Below are 21,801 nucleotides of genomic sequence, written 5' to 3'. Positions count from 1 at the left end.
AGCAGGAATTCTAATGTCAATGTAAACAAAGGAGGGGTGAAGGGGTGGGGGGGACCACATTTTTGCTGTAGCTGCCAGGCATGGTGCCATCTGGAAAACAGGCATCAGGCCAACTGGAAGACATTAAGTCATGAGTGTCATCAACCATAACAATCATGTAACCATCAAAGCGCAGGCAATATATTGTTAGAAGAGGATTGCAACAACAAGTCGGATAGTTCCTCATTAAGAGTTTTTTATCCCCCTTTTTTTTGATGACTTATTATTGGATTAACATTTAAAGGTTATTTTCTCAAATAACTTCCGCTGTTGTTGATGTAATGGCTCACAGGGCACAAAACACACAAACATTTCCTTCATACTTGAGTTGGAAACTAATATATATCCATCTTGGACATAATCTTTGTGCGTTCAAATTATTAGAATTGAATGTGTGCGCACATAATTATTTATTTTTTGTCCTGCTTTTTGACATTCACGCTTCCTTCCTCTCAATCTCTTCTGAGGGTTTAATGCATTAATTACAGTATATGTGAGAACAACATTCCACGTCCGTTTTTGAACATTTCTTCGTAGCGCTCGGTCGACCCACATAAACGAATATTCAGGAATCCGTCTTGTTTGCTTAATTACTCCCATGCCTAATTAATTTACTAAATATAGACATGCTACCAAGTCATGGATATGCATCTGTCTATGTGTTGCCTAGAGCAACTATATTTTCTAAGATATGTTGGTCAGGTTACTGGGTTAGTTCACCCAATAAAAAAAAAATGTACTTATTTTCTACTCACCCTCATGTCGACTAAGAATTGGGGTTATTCTCAGAGTAATCAGTTACTTTTAAGAGTTATAGGCAAAAATGTATGTCTATGCTAATGTTTTTCAGGTGTCTTCGTCTTTATCCTCATACAAGAATACAGAACAAGAGGTTCAAGTGCCCCTCGATTGGAAAAGCAAGCAAAAATATAGACTTATAATAGAGACAATTTTTTTTCTTAACAATTCCTAATGTCAAAGGCTCAAAGGCAAGAGGGGCATCACAGACGAGCAGTATTTAGATGCATTTAAGTGTTTATTTTTTGGACAAAGATAAAAACAAAGACGAATGAGCTCCAGTCGCTACATTAAAACCTTTTTGTCTATAAGTCTAAAAAGGAACAGATTACTCTTAAACAAATTCCAACCCTTAATAATCATTAGGGTGTGTAGAAAATTAGTGAAGTTTTGATGCATTATCACTTTAAATATAACTTATTTCTGCAGAACCACAAAACCTTATGGACACAAAATGAAGGGGGAAAAAACATATAAAAAATAACTTTCCTTTTTCTCTTTCATGTACTTAGTTCCGCATTTTCATTCTTCTTTTCTTTGTTTCAATAAAAATAATGACAATTCTTTGAATGCCTGAATAACATGACTAAACTGTCATCAGTGCACCAATTCTTAAGTTTAAAGTCTGTCTTCCAGTTCAAGTGTAGACACATAAAATTATTAATTAAATACTATAATAAATTCAGTGTGAAAATCACAGAATTATAACGCCGGAGGGAGGGAAGATCAAAAACAGGCACTAAAATAATGACTCATAATTACTGGGTTGAAAGGTTCAAACATGATGATACGAGTGAGCCAGTAGCATTGACAAAAATGTTTTCTCAACAGGATTCTTTATGTCATTGGCCGTAGAGTGTAAGTGGTCCAGCACAAATGCAAATGTTTCTTTAATTTCTTGGGTTAAATTGTTCTTTTATATGTTTAACTTAAATACATATCTTCAGTGACGGTATTCATATACAAAAGAGACGTGTTCCTACATTAATTTTACATAGTAATTGAAAAAGTACACAATTTCATCGAGGCTACTGATGCGCTCAGACTTAAAAGAAACCACGCTGGGAAGTAATTCCATTGCATATTTCAAAAATCCTCTTTTCCCTTTGTTGTTGTTGACTAATTATTATATGTGTGCCTGCAGGACTTCTCAGGGCTTGACAACAAGAATTAATGTAGAGGATTTGAATAATGGCGTTGCAATATATTTGAAAACATTGTTTGTAACTGTTTGTCTGGGAAATGGCATTGAGGGCATTCATTTCCATTTTTCAGGCTTTTTTATTTCTATGCAAGCTTCTTAAGTATCACACATACCCATTCCTCTGCTTCTGGTGACTGTTATTTGAAATGTTTTTTTTGATAAATCATGTGGTCATTATGTCAACACTGATGTGGCTATTTGTTCGCCACATAAGGAGAAGCTCACTGATGCCTTTTTTCCTGATATAAATGGATCTTGTCCCAGAGAGAATGAAAGACATGCTCTCTGGCACGCGGCTTTTCTCACAGAATCTGCGATAACATCAATTTTTGGTTCGTGCTTATACCAAATTCTGTTAGAACCCTCGGAATCTCAGTGAATGAATGATGCAAGCTTTCGAGACATCTCTTTTTTAATGCAACTAAGTCGTCTTTTTCCTCTCCTTTGCAGGCAATTCTTCTGATGACCCAATGGAACTTAATTTACAAGTAGTACTGTTTTGGCTCGCGGTGCTGCACTGTGGCTCCGTTGACAGCAGTATCCTGTATCGCGTCCAGGAAGAGCAGCCTCCCAACACTCTCATCGGTAGCCTGGCTGCTGACCAGGGACTACCAGACTCGGGGCATCTCTACAAGCTGGAGGTGGGCGCCCCTTTCCTGCGTGTCGATGGGAAAACTGGCGATATTTTCACCACGGAGATTCCCATTGACAGAGAGACACTGAGGGACTGCCGTTTGCTTGTGAAGGGTAAGCCCTGCTTTTTGGAATTTGAGGTCTCGGTTACAGATCTGATTCAAAATCAGAGCCCTCGCCTCATTGAAGGACGCATTGAAGTGCAGGATATCAATGACAACACGCCTCAATTTCCTTCTTCTGTGCTAACCATCTCGGTACCGGAGAACACAATCATGGGGGCGCTATTCTCCATACCTGTTGCTACGGACAGGGATACTGACAGGAATGGAGTGAGCGATTACGCCCTCACGGCAGGTCCAGACGCGGCCACCCTTTTTGGTTTACAAGTGGCGGATGACAGGGGAGGAAAGCTGCCACAGCTCATCGTTCTTGGCAACTTGGATCGAGAACAGAAGGATTCCTACGACCTCACAATCAAGGCGGTGGATGGGGGAAATCCACAGCGGTACAGCAGCGCACTCCTCAGAGTGATCGTCACAGACGCCAACGATAACTCACCAAAGTTTGAAAAGTCTTCATATGAAGCTAACGTGATGGAAAACAGTCCAGTGGGGCATTCTGTGCTGCAGGTAAGTGACTTTGTGTTTTTCCTGGTGATTAAGTGTTTTTTGCAAGAGGCTGGAGATAAATAATAAAAAAGAAAACAGGATAAACATAGTTGTCAACTTTAATTTAAAAATCTTTTTTTCCTCTAGGTCAAAGCAAATGACTCCGACATGGGCCCGAACGGAGAAATCGAGTACACCATTCACCAGGCGGTCGACCCGGTGCCGAAATTGTTGCGAATTGACCGTTCGACAGGCACCATCTATGTCAAAGGCGCTCTGGACAGAGAGGAAATTAACAGCCTATCATTCTACGTTGTGGCGAGGGACAAAGGCCCACAGCCTAAAAGCTCCAAGACGTTTGTAACAATCGAAGTGACTGACCAAAATGACAACGCTCCAGCCGTCGAGATCCGTGGGATTGGGCTTGTCACTCACAGCGAAGGGGTGGCAAACATTTCAGAAGACATGCCAGTGGGAACGGCCGTTGCTTTGGTTCAAGTGTCAGACAAGGATGAAGGGGAGAATGCAGTTGTCACCTGCGTTGTTGCCGGTGACGTGCCTTTTCAGCTCCGTCCTGCCAGCGACTCATCAAGTGATAATAGAAGGAAATATTTCCTCCAGACCACCACACCTCTAGACTTTGAAAGGGTCAGGGATTATAGAGTTGAGATTGTGGCAGTGGACTCGGGAAACCCAGCTCTTTCAAGCACAAACTCTTTAAAGGTGCAGGTGACCGACGTGAATGATAACACGCCAATATTTTCCCCAACATTGTTTGAAGTAGATTTTGCAGAGGAAAATCAACCAGGTGAAAAAGTTCTGGATGTGATAGCATTAGATGCTGACAGTGGAACAAATGCAGAACTAGTTTATAATATAATTGGTGACCCACCAATTAAAGGACTATTTGAGATAGACCCAAATACAGGAGAAGTCAGAGCCAGGACCCCTCTCGATCGTGAACACAAGGAACGCTATGAGTTTAAAGTCACGGCTGCAGATAAAGGATCACCTGTACACAAAGGAACGGCAACAGTCGTTATAAGAGTACTTGACCGTAATGATAATGACCCCAAGTTCATGTTGAATGGATACAGCTTTTCAGTTTTGGAAAACATGCCTCCGCTTAGTCCAGTAGGGATGGTGACAGTGCTGGATGTGGACAAAGGTGAGAATGCCCACGTTCACCTCTCAGTGGAGCCAGACGGAGGAAAGTTTGTTGTTCAGAACGGAACAGGCACCATTCTCTCAAGTATATCATTTGACAGGGAAAAGGAAAGCAGTTATACATTCCGCCTAAAAGCTGTGGATGGAGGAGAACCACCTAGATCCTCGTATGTGGGTGTTACTATCAATGTACTTGACGAAAATGATAACGATCCAGTCGTGACAAAACCTGCAAACTCATCATTTAGACCCCTTTCTCCTTTAGCCTCCCCGGATAGCCATGTAGAAATAGTGGAAGCTGAAGATTTGGACAGCGGACCTAATGCGGAACTTGTTTTTAGCATTGCTGGGGGAAACCCTTACCAATTATTTCGCATTTCCCCAACTAGTGGAGAGATCACTTTGGCAAAAGAAATGACCCCTAAACATGGTGGACTCCATCGCCTTGTTGTGCGTGTGAGTGACAGGGGGAAACCATCCCGCCATGCCACCGCTCTAGTTCATATCTATGTCAATGAGACTATTTCAAATGTCAGCCTAGTAGAAACGCTAGTCGGCCACAGTCTTCACACTCCACTGGACAGGGACATAGCTGGCGATCCTGACAATGGCTTTGCTGCGCACCGTGGCAACATTTTATTTGGGAGCCTCGCTGGTGTGGCAGGTGTTGTGATGATTATTCTAGTTGTCGTGTTCATACGAAACCGCGTCCACAGAGAAACTAAAAGTGGATACCAGGCTGGCAAGAAAGAAACAAAGGACTTGTACACCCCGAAACAGGCACCGAAAAATACTAAAGGAAAAAGGGGAAGAAAGGGAAAACCGCAAAAGCCACCTAAGCCACTCGGGGAGGATGAAGAGGTCAGTCTTCAGAAGAGTCTGAAGTTTAACCTGGATGGAGTCAATGATAGTCCCAGGATACATCTGCCCCTGACCTACTCACCTGGGAGTCCTGACATAGGAAGGCATTACCGCTCTAACTCCCCTTTGCCATCCATTCAATTGCAAGCCCAGTCCCCCTCAGCCTCACAGAAGCACCAGGCTGTCCAGGACTTGCCGGCCACCAACACCTTTGTAGGAACAGGAGGGGATGACAACTCAACTGGGTCAGACCAGTACTCAGACTACAGCTACAGGACCAGTCAACCCAAGTACAACAAGCAGGTAGGATCATCTTAAATATTTTGTCAGGATTAAAAAAAAAGTGGTGAAGCTTAGGCTCAAACCGGGCTTTAATTGGGGTGCTGAAATGTGTTTTTATTTGGGCCAAATATATATTGAGTCATTTGTCAATAGAAATGTGTTTTGAAAATATATTGGATTTTCTTAAACCTCCACTTTCTGCAAAAATCTTTTAACTGGGGCACACACCATTCAAACACTAATCCTTGAAGATTAGTGTAAAAATGGATTGACCTACAAAAAAACATCAACAGTCTTGTGTGACTTCGGTGATGTTTGAGTTGAAGTCGAGAGAATCTTGTGGTTATCAATTGAGATTGGACAACATATATTTACCATCAACAAGTCTACTTTGTCCTCCCATAGCTCTATAAATCATCGGTATGGCATCGTTGCCGCCATATTTCACAGCAGATGGATGGTCAAGTGTTTTCTTGTTGCTGAAGGGCTATTTTTCTTGTTTTCAAGTGAGAGAAGGGGAAGTACATTCCTCAACGCTTTTTCGACAAGACCTCTTGTGCTCTGAACTCTGCAGGTCACTTGCTCTTATCTCCCCACTCCTTATGCTCTTATCTCGTCCTATCTTTGTAACAATTGGTAATGCAAGAATCACCATGGGAACAGAATTGCTTTCGAGGGATTCATATCTGCTGTGTCCAGTGTTCTCCTATAATGTTTGAATATGTTTTATTGTCCGAGCATTGAACTTCGACGCATGACTATGACAGATTTTTATTCCCGCTCATTCTTTTTCAGTAGTTTATTCACATTTCTTTTTACTCTACTTTTTTTTTAATTTACATAAACTCTGTTTTCACCCGAGACGACATGGGGACACGCTTTCAAAAATGTTACCATGCGTCAAACCGGCGTACAAACAAAACAACCCGCAATTCTCTGAGGCTTTGTAGATAAAGTTTGCCACATATAAATTAGCAAAAAATAGAAGTGGAAGAGATTCTACTGAGTTCTAAGCAGTAGGATATGACACATCTTCTGTTGAAGAATCTTCACAGCCAGTCTCACAGTTGGCTGGTTGCGTGTTTCTCTGGGAAGTGGCTGACACCTTTGGTGATCACAAGCATACGTGGGTGGAGTCGTTTTTTTTTTTTTTGTGTGTGTTGAGAATACTGTCTCCTTGATGGACAACATAAGGGAATTGAGCGACTGCAAAAAGCCACGGGGTGTGTCTCGCTAGGTGCGTCTTGTGCCAATCTCGGCATTTGTTTTCCGAGCAAAAGTGTGTTAATTGTAACCGCCGCACAGATGTAGGCTTTCATCGAATGACAGGGTGTGTGGTTCCCTGAATATGAAAACATAAGAGGCATAAATGACCGTGATTGACAGGCAGTGTAAAAACATCGGCAGATGTTGGCTACGGTGTGACATACCTCCGCAGATGTAGTCCCATGTATGGCATCCCCTCTCACATCAGGAGGAACAGATTGACCAAAATATATAATTAAAAAAGACGCCAAGTGATGCGACAGATGTAGAAGGGTGCCCTTGCTGTAATTAACGGTGCAACACTTCTAACATCTCTTCATCAGGAAACCGGGCAGGATTTGCTGTTTAACTGAGACGGATATTCCACTTATGTCATGGACCTGCACACTTTTAAACAAACATAGAGTCTAATGAAGTCGGATAGTTTGCGTCACAGCAGAATTATAAACTATGAGAATTAGCAGCTCGGAGAAAGGCTATCCATCTCAGCATTAATTTTCCTTCAGATAAAGTTGTTCAGATGTCTTGTGATTGTGTTTTTTTTAAATAATGGAATGATGTTTTTGTGAGATTGAATAAAGATATGTGAGTTTTTCTTTTGGACTAAAAATATCCAAAAGAGAAGCAGAGCAACAAGTACATATACAAGTCAAGATGGAAGGAAAACTTAATGGACAGAAGCAAATCAAATTAATGTTGGAAATGTTTGTAAAACCTACATATAATATATTGTTTTCGAGACAAGTTCAGAACAAGAAATTGCAATTTTTATTAAAAAAGTATAGTAAAGTATTGAGAAAAAATATATAATGTAATTTTCTGATTAAAATCTAAATTAATCATTATAAGAGTTAAAACAATGAAAACTTAATGGATACAAGAAAATCAAATTGAGGTTGAAATATTTTCTAAATCATATATTTCATAGATTGTTTGGTAGGAAAATCAATTACATTTTTAAAGGGCATTTTAAAGCAGTTTCACTAGTATTCATTATTTATTTTTATTTTTTTTATTAAAAACATAATACGTATGATAGGGAACACAAGTATATCAAATCACATAATAAGGGTTAAATTGATGGGAAATTAAAAATGATAATAATGGGATATGAGTGTCTAATCTCACTAGGTGTCAGATTAATCCCTATTTAATTAACTAGCGACGTCTGCACTTTCCAATAAACAAGTAGGAGGTCGCTACCGAGGAACTCTCCATGGGTTCAACTCCTCCTCTTGTCACTTCTCGAACGTGTGATATTTCTCGCTAGTTGCCGGAGAAACCTGTGATTCACGTGTTGCCATTAAAGCTGTTAATCATCCCATTTGGGTCCCAGGCTACAACCTTTTATTTCACAACTGACTAATGACAGACCTGTTAGTGTGAAAACAACTCGGGAGTGACATTGACAACCATGACACTTGTTCTGCTCATATGCCATTTTTTTTTTGTCCATGACTTTTTAACTCTGAGGCAAAAAAAAAGAAAATCAACTAAAAGTACGACCTTACACACCCACTGTTAATCTTTGTTAGTTACTTATTTAAATGAGAGTACTGGGAGATGAGATTAAAGCCCGAGAGGAAGACCTTACCTAATTCCACGATTAAGAAAAATAAGACTTCTCTCTGAAATGCCGGGGATTGGCCTAATTCAGCTTCAGATAAATGGCTCCACTCAAAATGAAGCGCGTTAAGGGCGAGACCTGAGGTGTGTAGAACACAACTTGGACATCTCCCTTACGTTCCTGTGCACAGGACTTGTGAAATCCCCACATCCTCCCGAAATATGTCCTCAGTGTGTTTTAGCAGCGGGAAACTGTGCCTGGCTTATTTTCTCTATCTCCACATCCAATCTTTTTTCCAGTTCCTCTGAAAAAAACAAAAAAAAAAACCACACAGATGCACACACACACATTTGTATACACCCACGGCTGTTTGTGCACTGCATATTGGCCCCAGCTGATTACCCAGCAAAGGCTAGAAAGAAAGCGAGGCGAGAACGGCATTGTGGATGAGGCAGTCATTTAGCTCTCCGGTGCCTTGTGTTTCGCTGGCTGTTTAATAGGAATAATGATGTCATTCAATACTGTGTTGCAATGCATTGTGATGGAGATTCCGAGTAGTGTTTAGACCTTGCTATTATTTCTCTTAACAAAGCCTATTTCCAGTGTGTACTGCACTTTTTAAACCTTCATTTGGGTTTGCCCTTGGTAGGTTGAGCTTTGAGGTAGCAGACGGCCAAAAATTCGCCACTGGTGACAAAAATAACGTGAAACTCAACTAGTGATGGTCTGATGAAGCTTCATGAAGCAGTGTCATTAGTCCAGTCCATTAGTCCATAGTCCAGTAGATGGCGGTCTCTGCACTATTTTCCTTTGTTTTGAACATCTTTTCTAATGAAACTTCACATCGTTTTTAAACTGATGGCGCCAGCTACTGATCTATAAACAACATCACACTGTTTCATGAAGCTTCATCAGCACATCACTAAACTCAACCAGGAACACTTGACTAGTGGGTAACCAAAGGCAGCTGTTTTTGTAGAATAGACTACATTTGAACAGTTTAATAGTTGAGGGTTGAGGAGGAATCATGAAACAGTGCTGTAGTGAAGACACTGTGTCATGATACAGTATCTGTATTTTGAAGTACGACTCAAATTTTGAAAATGTCAGTTTTCATTAAATTAGTAGATTCGAGCCAACGATTTTTTAAAGCATATAGTGCCATCTTGTGGTTTTTCAAAATGCCACTAGATGGCACTCACTGCTTTATAATTAGAAATATACATTTCTTACTTACTTAATTGCTTACGTACTAATTCAATGAAACGTGCCATCATTTTGAAACATAAGAGACACTGTATCATGATACAGTGTCTTCATTTTGAAATGCCACTAATGGCACTCTCTGCTTTATAATAAGAAATATACATTTCTTACTTACTTATTTGCTTACGTAATAATTCAATGAAACCCGCCATCATTTTGAAACATAAGAGACACTGTACCATGATACAGTGTCTTCATTTTAAAGGCCACTAGATGGCACTCTAAGTTTAGAAATTGAAGCAAAGTTTCATTAAATTAGTAGATTAGAGCCAGATATTATAAAGATTACAGAGCAGAGAGTGCCATCTTGTGGTCTTTTAAAAACAGAAAAACACAGTATCATGATAAAGTGTCTTCCCTACAAAACTGTTTCATGAAGCCTCATCAACCCATCGCTACAGTGTTGGCATTGAAGATAGAAACTGAAAGAATATGGGCAGAGTATATGTGGTTTAAATTCTCACCCAACCTTTTTTGCTCCGTGGACAGTTTAATGTGGGCATTATATTCAAAAACATCTTTCCACAAGTTACAGGTTTATTTTTCGATTAACTTTGACTAGAACAAGTGCCTTGATCTGACAAGAGTCTCAGGTTAATGAAAAAAACATATTTTTTCAAAATATAACCCCTTTAAGAGAGTCATAATAAATAGAACAGGAATTATATGAATGATTTTCCATTCCCGGTAACAATCAAAAACCGGTACCGGGGGGTTGAGAGCCACTGTTTTGAAGAACATTGGTTTTAAAGTGTACTTCAAGGAAAGACAGTCTTACAGTTCAACCAGAGTCCAGCCAAAAGAGTTCAGGTGGGCTAAATCACGAATGGCCAATAAGACCCATTTAGCTTGAGCCTATGCCAGCTAACACATGGTCCATTATCAAGCCACCCACCTTATGATGCAAATTCTGGACCAAATACCAGTGAGTGGGAATGTAATGAATATGGGAAAAAAATAGATGCTCCTAAAAACCCAATTGTTTTTTTTAAACCAGTAAATATTTTATGTTTTTTTTTAAGCTTTTTGACTGTCATGAACAGAACTCTTCCAGGACATATGGTCGTAGGAAACAGTAATACTTACTTTGTTGAAACAAGTATTTTTCAAAGAGACGTAGAAGAGACAAAAGCGGAGCACAAGGGAAAACACACAACAAAGACAAGAATTCAAATTTTGAAACTATGAAGTTGAAAAAAAAAACTCTCAAAAGGACAGAGGGAACATCTAAAAAAGATTTCCCTGTGATCTATCTTCATTGTCGGTGTCTTTTTTTTCACAGGTTATTGATCAAATTAAGGATAATTTCAAACAAGCAATAAGAAAAAAATAAATAAAAAATAGATGCGGCATAATTTCAGTGATACCACCTTAGGTAATATTTCTCCAAATATGTATCACCACATGAGCTTTTGAGTCTTTTTTTTTTTTTGAAGGCTCACCATAGTCCTTCTGATTAATTATTCAAAGATGTTAAGCTGTATTAAAAGTAAAGCATCCAATCCCAAGAGATACATATTGAAACGAGCGAGTTCAACCGCAACTTGGAATTTCATTTTTTAAGTGCTGCAGAGCTGAGAGAGTACAGTGTTAGGATGGTAAAAGAAAACTTTTGGGTTATATAACGCCGACTATTTAGGAGCCAAAGAATTCATGCAAAAAAAAAAAAATGACACGATTGAGCTGGAATAAACATAGCAATAAAAGATGGCGAGAATGGACCCTCAAGAGAGGATCTTTCATATTCTTGAGTATATTAAATTTCCAAACTGTTGCCTGTTGGAGAAGATAAAATATGAAGACGATACACCCACTGGACATATTTGTGATGATGCTCCTGAAATCCTGGTATGCCATCAAGATACTAATAAAGTGAGACTCATTTGGGCAGTTGACAGGAAAATGTCTTGGGATGTGTTAATAGTGCTGTCATGCAGGATATTTATTGGCGCACCAGTTACAAGCAGGTAGCTCTTCCAACGCGTAAATGTTTAAAACAGCCAGCTACAAATATTTGGACTGGAAACAAAAAAGTTAGATGGCAATATTGCGGCATGATGCTGAGTCTGAATAAATAAAGATGGTTAAATCATATGTAGCAGGACTGTTTTCTTACACGTTACTCCCACTATATATATATATATAAAACATAGATTTAATCTAATATAATTTCCTTGTGTTTTATTAATAAAAAACACTCAAGTAATTATATTAACTATATATAAGTGTTGCCCATACTTTCAAAGTTCCAATTAAGAACTGGTTCAAATTTGCGATTCCTTTGATAGTGTAGGACAGTGACATGGTTACATATGTGAATTATTTTGTATTAACTTCATACCTTCTTATACTATCTGACTTCTTTAATATACAACTGTAAAATAAGTATTGTAAATGTAAATCTCCCTTATTTATTATAGATAGATAGATAAGCTTGTAATACATAGTGTTGAAATCGCATCAAAATTGGACCTATTTTAATTTTCTTATCTTTTCTATATATTCTGCCCCCTATACTGCCCCCTTACAATCAGTAGAAGTAGCTGAAATTATATTAATATTCTCACATGTTATGTAATAAATGTAGTTAACATTTCATCAAAATTTGACCGTTTTTAATTTTCATGGGGGTCTCCTGCCCCCCTTATAATGCCCCCTTACAATTATTAGAAGTAGCTAAAATTCTATAACTATGGTCATGTGTTAGTAATGAATGTAGTTAACATGTTGACCCTTTTTAATTTTCATGGGGGTCTTCGGCCCCCCTTACATTGCCCCCTTATAATTGACCAAAGTAGCTGAAATTCTAGAATAAATAAATATTTTTAAAATTTCCTAGAAATTAGATCTATTTCCTTTTTCAAGGAGTTCTTCTACTCCCCTTAAAACCTTCCTTGCAAATAACAGAAGCCCAAATTCTAGAAATATGCTGACATTTGATGTAATAAACATGGTTTAAATTTAACCACATTTTCAAATGGATCTTTTGCCCCCCTTTATTACCATCTTACAATGAACAAAAGTAGCTGAAATTCAACAAATAAGCTCATTGGTATATTAAATATGGTTATGATTCCGTCGAAATTGGACATATATGAATTATCATGTGGGTCTGATAGCCCCCCTTTATGCCCCCTTACAATTACAATAACATTCCATCCAATGCCTTTGCAGTTAAAAAGCAATAAGAAGAACTAAAAAAAAAAACTGCTTTGAATCACACCTTTGAGATCCGCCGTGATTTCTCGACACAGTCTGAGCTGCTCCCACTCACACATTGTCTCCCCCATTAGAAAAATGAAGTCATATACTCCAGAGCCTTTCAATTATTTTTTGCTGAAGCATTGCCTTTAAATACTGCGCACTTCTAATTTCATTTTGTTTAGGATGGCTGAACACGTAGACTGAACTGGCAACTTCCCCGCGGGACAATAATTAAATTACAGCGTCATAAAGTATTCCGAACACATCGTAGAATCGAAGTGTGGTGAAGTATTCGCTGAAAGTTTGAGGGGGGAAAATGAATTAAAAACCCAACAGAAACGTAAAAGATGTATCATGTGATGAATTAATTTTCATCATCAAAGGTCACTCGGGAAAGAGAAAAGAATTGAAAGATAAATGACTTATCATCAGTTCTTTATTTTACGTTAGAAGTTAACTTTTGTTCCAGATTGTGAATGAAAATACCGCTTACATGTATTTTTTTTGGTGAATTTTTAAAATGTTTTCTGTCTATCTATCAATCCATACATTTACACAGGATCATTTGTGTCTCAGATTCCTGTTTTTTTAAAAGGAAACCTATGTGAGAAACAAAAGGGTTATTCACATATCTTAGCACCTGGGTTATCACCCTCTTTTATCACCTCTACCCTAAACTCCATACTGATACCGTAAAGAACTGAAAATCTAAAGACCCCCAGAGATTGTTCTTGTTGCTTAACTTTCTCAAAATCTGTTATGACTCATGCAAGCATGCTGATTTCACACCGGACAACTATTGCAACGACTGGCTTAATTGGCAATTGCCGGGGTGGTAGAGGAGGGAATATTGGAAATGGACGCCACTAAAAATAGAAATCCACCCTTCATGGTGTGAAATTGGACATGCCAAGATTCATATAGGCAGCGCCACCTGTGTGCATGAGTGGAGGCTGCTCATGCCTGGAAATTGAGTGTAACATTGAGAAGTCTTTTATTAATATAGAGAATGATTGACAGGTTTTTTCTTTTTTTTATATATGCACCCGCTTTATTCATACTTTACATTATGGAAGGATGTAGAAATGTCATCCTGGGTTCAATGTTATATTTGTTTTTAAACTTGGAAAAAAAAAGAGTGTGGAGAAGCATTTGTGTTGGACTCCTCTTTAGGTTTAACATGCATTTATTCATTACCTAACAAATGAAAGTCACATAAAAAAAAAGAAAAAGGTATCAAATGATGTCGAACGTTAACGGAGCTTTCTTTGCATCCCTGCCCTGCCGCCAACCCTCTTGATGTTATCAAAGTGGCCAGCAATGCTGACTTGCGTTTTGATGCGGAGAGAAAATAATTAAAGTGATGCAAGTGATCTATACGCGTATTAAAAATGATGGTCTCTCCCTATCGATCAAGTGTGATGAAATGTGTGATGAGAGGGGGGCCCCACAGTTCACACTCATCTGCTCTCTCTCTCTACCCCTTTTTTTTTTCTTTTTTCCTCCTCTTGTCCGCAGGCTTATTCTCCGACTCCACACGCCGCGCAGTCAGATTCTCTCTTATATGTATTTTCTTTAAGCTAGAGTGAGTAACTCTCCTTTAGGTAAAGCCGTGTGGAAGCTCGTCTCTCTGATGCCATTGCCTTTAGCAGAGATATTATATCACCACACATCCCAGCCACCTTACCTTCTGCCGGGCAGATTAGTGCTTTTATCAATAAGCAGCTTAACACAAAGTGCCCCTCAATAATATGCCATGCACTTTTTTTTTTCCTTCCTCCAGCTGTGTTTAATTCTGTGTCCTCCTATTTTGACTTTCTATATTTTTATATAGATCGCCATTTCCTTGTTTTCCTGTCCCTCAAAAATATTGCTTGCATTGTGAGGATTCGTGGAGTCCAACCATGTAGCAGTTCGAGTCTGGGTGTAGTTTTGCTTTTCTTTACAACTTTATGAACCAGTGAGTTCTACTGAGAGCATTCCATTTCTGTGTCCTTTGGCCGTTTGTAATTATTTGTCTTAATGTGTTAATTTATAATCGATTTAAACTGTTTTGGTATTTCATTTTTATTTAGCTAAAAGGTCACGTAAGAAGGAAATGTACAACAACATCAGTCAAAACTATATCTGATTGATGGATATATGGATAGATGGATGGATAGTTGATTGTATTGATGAATAGATAGATTCATGGAATTATTTATTGTAGATTAATGGATGGTGAAATATATATTGATGGATATATGGATGGACAGATAGTTGACTATATTGATGGACAGATAGACTGATGGAATTATTTATTATAGATTAATGGATGGTTGAAATATATATTGATAGATGGATGGACACTGGGATGGATAAATATATTGATTGATGGATATATGGATGGATGGATAGTTGACTTTATCGATGAATGGATAGATTTATGGAATTATTTATTATAGATGAATGTATGGTTAAATATATATTGATGGATGGATGGATGGATGGATATATTAATTGATGGATGGATGGATTAACGGATAAATGGATGAGAATATTGATAGATTAATGGACAGATGGATGAATAAATACATTGATAGATATATAGATAAATGGATCAATATCCTTAATAATAGATGAATGGACGTATAATGTATTGATGGGTGGACAGATATACACTGTATTTATTAATAGTTGATGGATGGAAGGACGTATTGATGGATGGATGGTTATATTTATAGGTGGCTTGATTGATTTAATGATAGATTAATGGGAAGATGGATCAATCCTTAATATATTGATAAATTAATTATGGCTAAATTAAATCAATTGTTTGATAGATACAATTATTGATTAATAGATATATGGATGGTTAAATATATTGATAGATGGATGGATGGATGGATGGATGGATCGAAGTATAGCCAAAACATTTTTTTTTTCCAAATGTAAAAAAAACCCCACATATATATAGAATATATCCGCTGTACAAATAATTCATGAAAGCTCTTAAGACGGCTACAACAGACGTCATCATTTTTTTCTGGAGAATACTCTCAACGTGTTTTTCGACCAGTCTAGGGTAAGGGTGGCATTTTATGTTTCCTTCTCACCGGGTCACATTAGGAATCGAGACAAGCCCCGAGAGTGCCCGAGAGTAACATCCCCACCAGACATACAACCCCATTAGAAGCTCGCAGTGCACCATAAAACCCATTAAGGTCCATTAGGTAAGCACCCTGGCCCGCAGACACCTTTAAGACCGTCGGCCACAAGGTGCACAGTTACAGCGGGTCTCAAAACTTATTCGATTAGTCATTGAAAAGCCATGTTTTATCATAACTCTCCGGACCATATGTTTTCGCATATCGTCTCGACAAGCTTTCCTGTCAGAATTCCTTCCACGCGCAAAAAAATGAATGATTGACGTTAATTGTGAATCATCACAGGCATTATTGTTCCTAAATAGATCCCAGCTGAGATGTCGCGCCAGTCATTTAGCCACGTATTCTCTTCCGGAGACGACGGCTTGTTCAGAAGGCGAACAATTGCGTACAGCTGTGTGGTTTAGCGTACCGTCTCCCCTGTGATTAGTGCGCCGCGTGTTCCGTTGGATAACCCAAATCTTACCGTGGCAGGGATTTTGTTTTGTGCGACTTTAAAAAATTCCAAATCCGGCGAGCAGTCAAAGGTCAAGCCGGGCCTATTTTTCAATAGATCAAAAGAAAAAAAAAATCACTGTTGAGTGGAATTATTAAAATGACAATGTGCTTTTTATTGCCTCTTTAGAGTTCCAGTGAAGGATTTTGAATAGCAGCTGAAAATAATCAGTTTTGATCCTCGTATTTGATCTGCAAGTTCAAGAGAACACTCCGCGAAAACGACATGACAAATCTTTAACCCGCTGAAATCTCTTGTTAGCCTGAGTTAAAGCAGTGTTTTTAAACTGCAGGGTTTATTGAGGACAATCACGGATGAACTTCCATATGTTGAAATTGCAGGCTTTGGAAAAGGTATTATCTTCTGGCGTCTTGCCCCCCTCGGTTTCAGGGACCCCCAAGAGTAGCTTCTGAGGGGAGAAGTGCTAATTAGGGAAGGGCTACGAGCTTCGTCACCAGGCTGAGGATGCACATTGACTGCCAACCAACCAAATGGCTCTTAGGTCTCTGAATTCTGGAATTTCCCACTCGAATCCAGAGTTGAGGAGAGGTCAGAACAGACACTCTTCACTCCCATTGATTTAAAAAAAAAAAAATACTGCTATAAATAGCTCTCTTTTGTCCATTATTTGTTCTACCCTGGTTTAAACTAATAGATTTTCATCCTTGTTTTTGGAAATACTTTTAAATCCTTATGGTTGTTTTCACTGAACCATAGTTATGTTAATAACATAGCCATTATTCTAATGATCAGAAATAGCTATCTATACAAATATATACGTATAGTATAAACATATATATATATACGTACCCGGAATTTGGGAAAAATACAAAACATTTTCATACTTAATTTTCTAATTTACATACGTGCATTGATAATATGATTATTATTTTAATTTATATCACCCATCTGTTTAGCATTATATTAGTCAACATGGATACCACATACTATGTATGTGATATTAATAAGCATGGATGGATACTATAAATATTTTGATGGGTTATCTCAGGGTCAAGGTGACCCGAGGGTCTGAAAACAAATGTGTCTTTGTGATATCCCTTTATGTTTTCTCTGGTTTAAGGTGAACGACCTTTCCTGGTCCCAGAAATTCAGTAGATTTCGAGCTACTGGGTCACCTTGACCCAGAGACAACACAAGGGTTACCAATATAATAGCACAGGACTAACACTAAATAGTACATGTACAGGGAACTGAACTGTGTCCAACTGACAGTCAGAATCACATCTGATATAAAACGGTGCTAGGGTAATTTTTGGTCTGATTGCGACAGATTCCAAAAAAAATGCTCAACAAATTGTTTTGAAATCAGCATATTGACTATTGACCTTTCAGTGAAGGTTTTTTTGAGGACGAGGGTTAAAACTTGATCAGGGAAAGGGGTCGCAATTCCCCAATAGGAATTAAAATATGTCCAATTTCAATTAAATTAAAATCATATCTATTGTTATATTCTTAATAACAGAGATTAACAGAATTAATTTGTCAAGTTTAAGGGGGCGAAAGGGAGGCATTATTTCACACCATGTTTAATACATAATAAATAAGCCCCAAAATACTTACTCTCTACTCTCCTTCAGCTCTATTTTGTTTTAAAATGTTTTTTTTGGCATTTCTTTGAGCGTTGTTTCCTTTTTTTTTCTACTTTTCTCTTGACCCTTTCTAAAGCAAACATACGTACCTGACTAACTAGGTCAACGATGGATATTTAGATTAATTTATTTACCATGTATAGTTGAAAAAAAAAGAAGTTTCCTTTAAAAAGACAATTTAAGAGAAAAAACAGTTTCCCTAATTCATTTAAGTACTTTACCGTTGTGCTTATGAACTAAAGCATTACCTTATTTGCATTTTATCATATGTCAAATGTCACACTGTGACAGCATTGTGTCCCATTTCCAGGCAAAAGAAAATATTGTTTTGTTTTTTTTTTAAATGTCACATTTATAGCATCACGCTTCAACAGCCCTAATGCTCTAACCAAATGTATTATTGACAAGTACCAGCAAACATTTGCGCGGTTTGACATTTTTTTTTTTTGCAGTTCTGTTTGGGCCCGCTGATCTGATTCTGTGTTTCAAACAGCATCAGTCAGCAATCAATGGGCCCACTGAAGGCGGCGTCTGTCGCTAAGAAGTTACTGTGCCGTCTGTCGCCTGCAGCTCTCCATGTAACAGCTCACTGTGGCGACTCTTGACTCTTTCATTACTCTCAGGATTACTCACCTGATGTAGACTGTAATTGGCTTTTTTTTTTTTTTTCTTCAAAGCATACACAGTGTCCATCCAGTAAACATCTTGCTATTGAACCAGTCGAGCAATATATTTCTGAAATAAATATCGTTTTCTTCCTATTTGCGGAGGCAGATTCAGCAAAGGAAATCTTTGCAAGCAAATGATACCTTATTCTATTTAGTAAGAAGAGCTTGATCTACCGGTGGAAAACAGAGATAGCTACTTCAGTAAAAGCCTTTTATCTTTCATGACTTGATCAATGTTTGAACTGGTGGGGAATCACACAAAATTGCTCAGAAGCCAGAAAAATGGGGACACCACTGCTTCATTTTGGTGGTTTAGAGATCTTGTGTAAGCACCTTAAATTGGGTGAAAAAGCCATGATATTGCAGGAAGGGATTATATTTCAATTGGGTGTTGTAATTCTCCAGCACTACCTGGCTGAATGTAACCCTGGACTCGCATCATCAAAAGCGCTTGTATCGCAAAAACAGTCGTTTTTTTTTTGGGTCGGGAAAAGAGAAGTAATGCAACTCAACACAGAAATTATAGTCAAAAGATCTCTGCAAATTCTGCACCGTGCAAATATAGGATTGGATTCCATTCGCATCGTGTTGCAGCGAAGATGTTTATGTTGAAAGCAGAGCCCAGGCAGGAAATGAGTGATAAAAGTAAAACGTATACTGTCAATTTAGAAAATAAAACCAGCATCACAAACGTCACTTCCCGGACGGTGTAGAGTCAATACATTTGAAAATGCATCTTATAACTTCAACTGATTTCCCCGCAACAAATAATTTCCCACAATAGTCTGTGGATTGAATTCTATACAAAAGCTGTGGTGGTTTAAAAAGTAATTTAGTCTCTTTATAAATTTTAATACAGACTGAGAGATGTGGCTTGCAGGGTAAAATAAGCAATAAAGCAGATGAATAAATCATCGGAGATAGATATTAATGTCAAGCTTTGTGGATGAATGATGAAAAGAAATTAGCTGAATAGAAAAAGGACGGTAAGGTGATAATGTTGTAGCATGAATGAAAATAAGGAAAAAGTTATTGTCTTAAAAACTTAAACCTATGCAGTTTCTACAACAAAATGGATATATGGTTGTATGCAAAGAAATACAGGTTTAATTATTTGCCAGGAAATTAGGTTTGGTTTGGGATTTCCAAAGGTATTTAGGAGCATTCATGGCCAGTTAAAACTTTTCTTCTGCAATACATATTCTGGGCCATTAAGGAACCATTAAGTGTGTCGTAGGATATGGTAAATTCCAAATCATTTATTTTCCACAAACTCATTGACCAAACTAAGAACCTAAGAAAAACAAGAATTGTGTTTGATATTTATACTTAAATTATATGTAAGCCCAAGGAAACCATGATTTTAATGGTTTAATTATTATTTTTAAACTCAAGATCAAATTATCTTCATTGACAGATTTGTTAATAACAAAAAATAATAATACAACAACAACAAAAAAACACTATGTTTACGCCACTGTCAAAAATATTATTGGCAGTCACATTCCTCTTTTTTAATCTTCTTTAACTCAATCTTTGGCCATCCAATCAACTCACTTCGATTCAAATATAGTTCAGTTTCCGACGGATTCAAAATAGCTCGACTCTAGGTGTTAATTAACAACAAGCAGGAAAGGTGTTGAACAGAAGGCGGATTCGTTCTCCTGTCTGATTAATTGGTTTATATTTATGTGATAATAATAATACAAAAGTAACTTCAAAAAGTTGGTCAGATGTCAATATAAGAAGCCTGTCAATGGAGCTAAACTAGGTCCCTTAAGAAAATAATTGACCGTGGCTTGGTAAAAGTGGATTTCCCCTCACGTTTAGATGGACGTGGCTCATATATATATTAAAATAAGTTCAGTTTTGAAACAAACTTGGGTCGATACCATTTCATAAGCATTTTAACCAGTCAGATATGGCTTGTTTATGAGACTGTACATACTATCTACAAGCAACACAGAAAACAACTTATTTTATTGTATATATTTGCCATTCTATTATATTTTTCATTTTAATAATTTTGTTTTGATTTCTAAATTGATTTTGTTGTGTTCTTTGTTGCTATTGGAACTTAATTAATTGGAGCATAATTACATTGCATCCCTGTCATATGAAGGTGGGCAATTTTTTTTATTTTTTTTTATTTTTAAATAGAATTAAAATACCTTTATATTAATCCTTTCAATAATCAAAATGTTTCCATTACAAATGCGCCTTTTCATTGTTCAAGTTATTTAATTCAAATAGTCAACCTTTCAATTATTAAATTACTGAATTCAATTAGAAAATAATCATCCTTTCAATAACTAAATTATTCAACTAATTATTTACTGTAACAAAAACAAGTCCAACCTTAACATAAAAATTAATTAATTTCAATAAAAATAAATTAAATCTTAAATTGTTAAATTTTAATTGTTCAATACATATCAAATTAGATGCTTGAAAAAAAAGGTTTATCAATTGAAATGTAAAAGTCAACCATTCAATATTCTTAAGGAAATTATTTACCACCTTATTCTCAACAGTGTGGTTTAAAAATCAAGAGATACTATTCCATTCTCTTCTAAAATAGACCCATTTGTTTGGGTCATAATTTTTTATTTTTTTATTAGACTTCATAATAATCATTACACATCCGTGTGACTCGCCTGTATGTGTGTCAGCGCCGATATGTGAGGAAGCAGAACCATCACACCAATCAGAGTCGGGCTAAGAACTGATTCTGTGATGCATCCGAGAGTGCTCTATCAGCATGCAGCCGCCGCCTCGTCACAGGAGGTACATTCTGAAGAGAAAGCGGCAACATGATCAAACAGAGTTGTTCGCAAATGTGCCGCATTCCAAAAGGGTTTTTTCGGGTCCAAATTGACTGTATTAAAATAGATGACATTGCGATGCCTCATCACGTATTAATTTAGCAGCAAAACCAAATGATGATATCATCCATGCATGCGCTCGGATGGATTGTTTTACC

General features: G+C 37.5%; 1 protein-coding gene across 1 annotated transcript in view; it reads left to right on the top strand.

Moving 5' to 3' along the window:
- The window catches only part of pcdh1a (protocadherin 1a), a 125,868-nt gene that overhangs the window by 11,002 nt on the left and 93,065 nt on the right, over positions 1-21,801 (top strand). The window contains exons 2-3 of the mRNA XM_087807654.1: positions 2,492-3,306; positions 3,433-5,616. Of these exons, the coding sequence (XP_087663780.1) occupies positions 2,512-3,306; positions 3,433-5,616 (2,979 nt within the window). The 5' untranslated portion in view covers positions 2,492-2,511. The remainder of the gene's footprint in view (positions 1-2,491; positions 3,307-3,432; positions 5,617-21,801) is intronic.

The sequence above is a fragment of the Callionymus lyra genome, chromosome 14, assembly GCF_982586985.1.
Source record: "Callionymus lyra chromosome 14, fCalLyr1.hap1.1, whole genome shotgun sequence".
Lineage (NCBI taxonomy): Eukaryota > Metazoa > Chordata > Actinopteri > Syngnathiformes > Callionymidae > Callionymus > Callionymus lyra.
The sequence above is the reverse complement of the archived record's forward strand: the minus strand, read 5'-3'. Positions and strand labels throughout refer to the sequence as shown.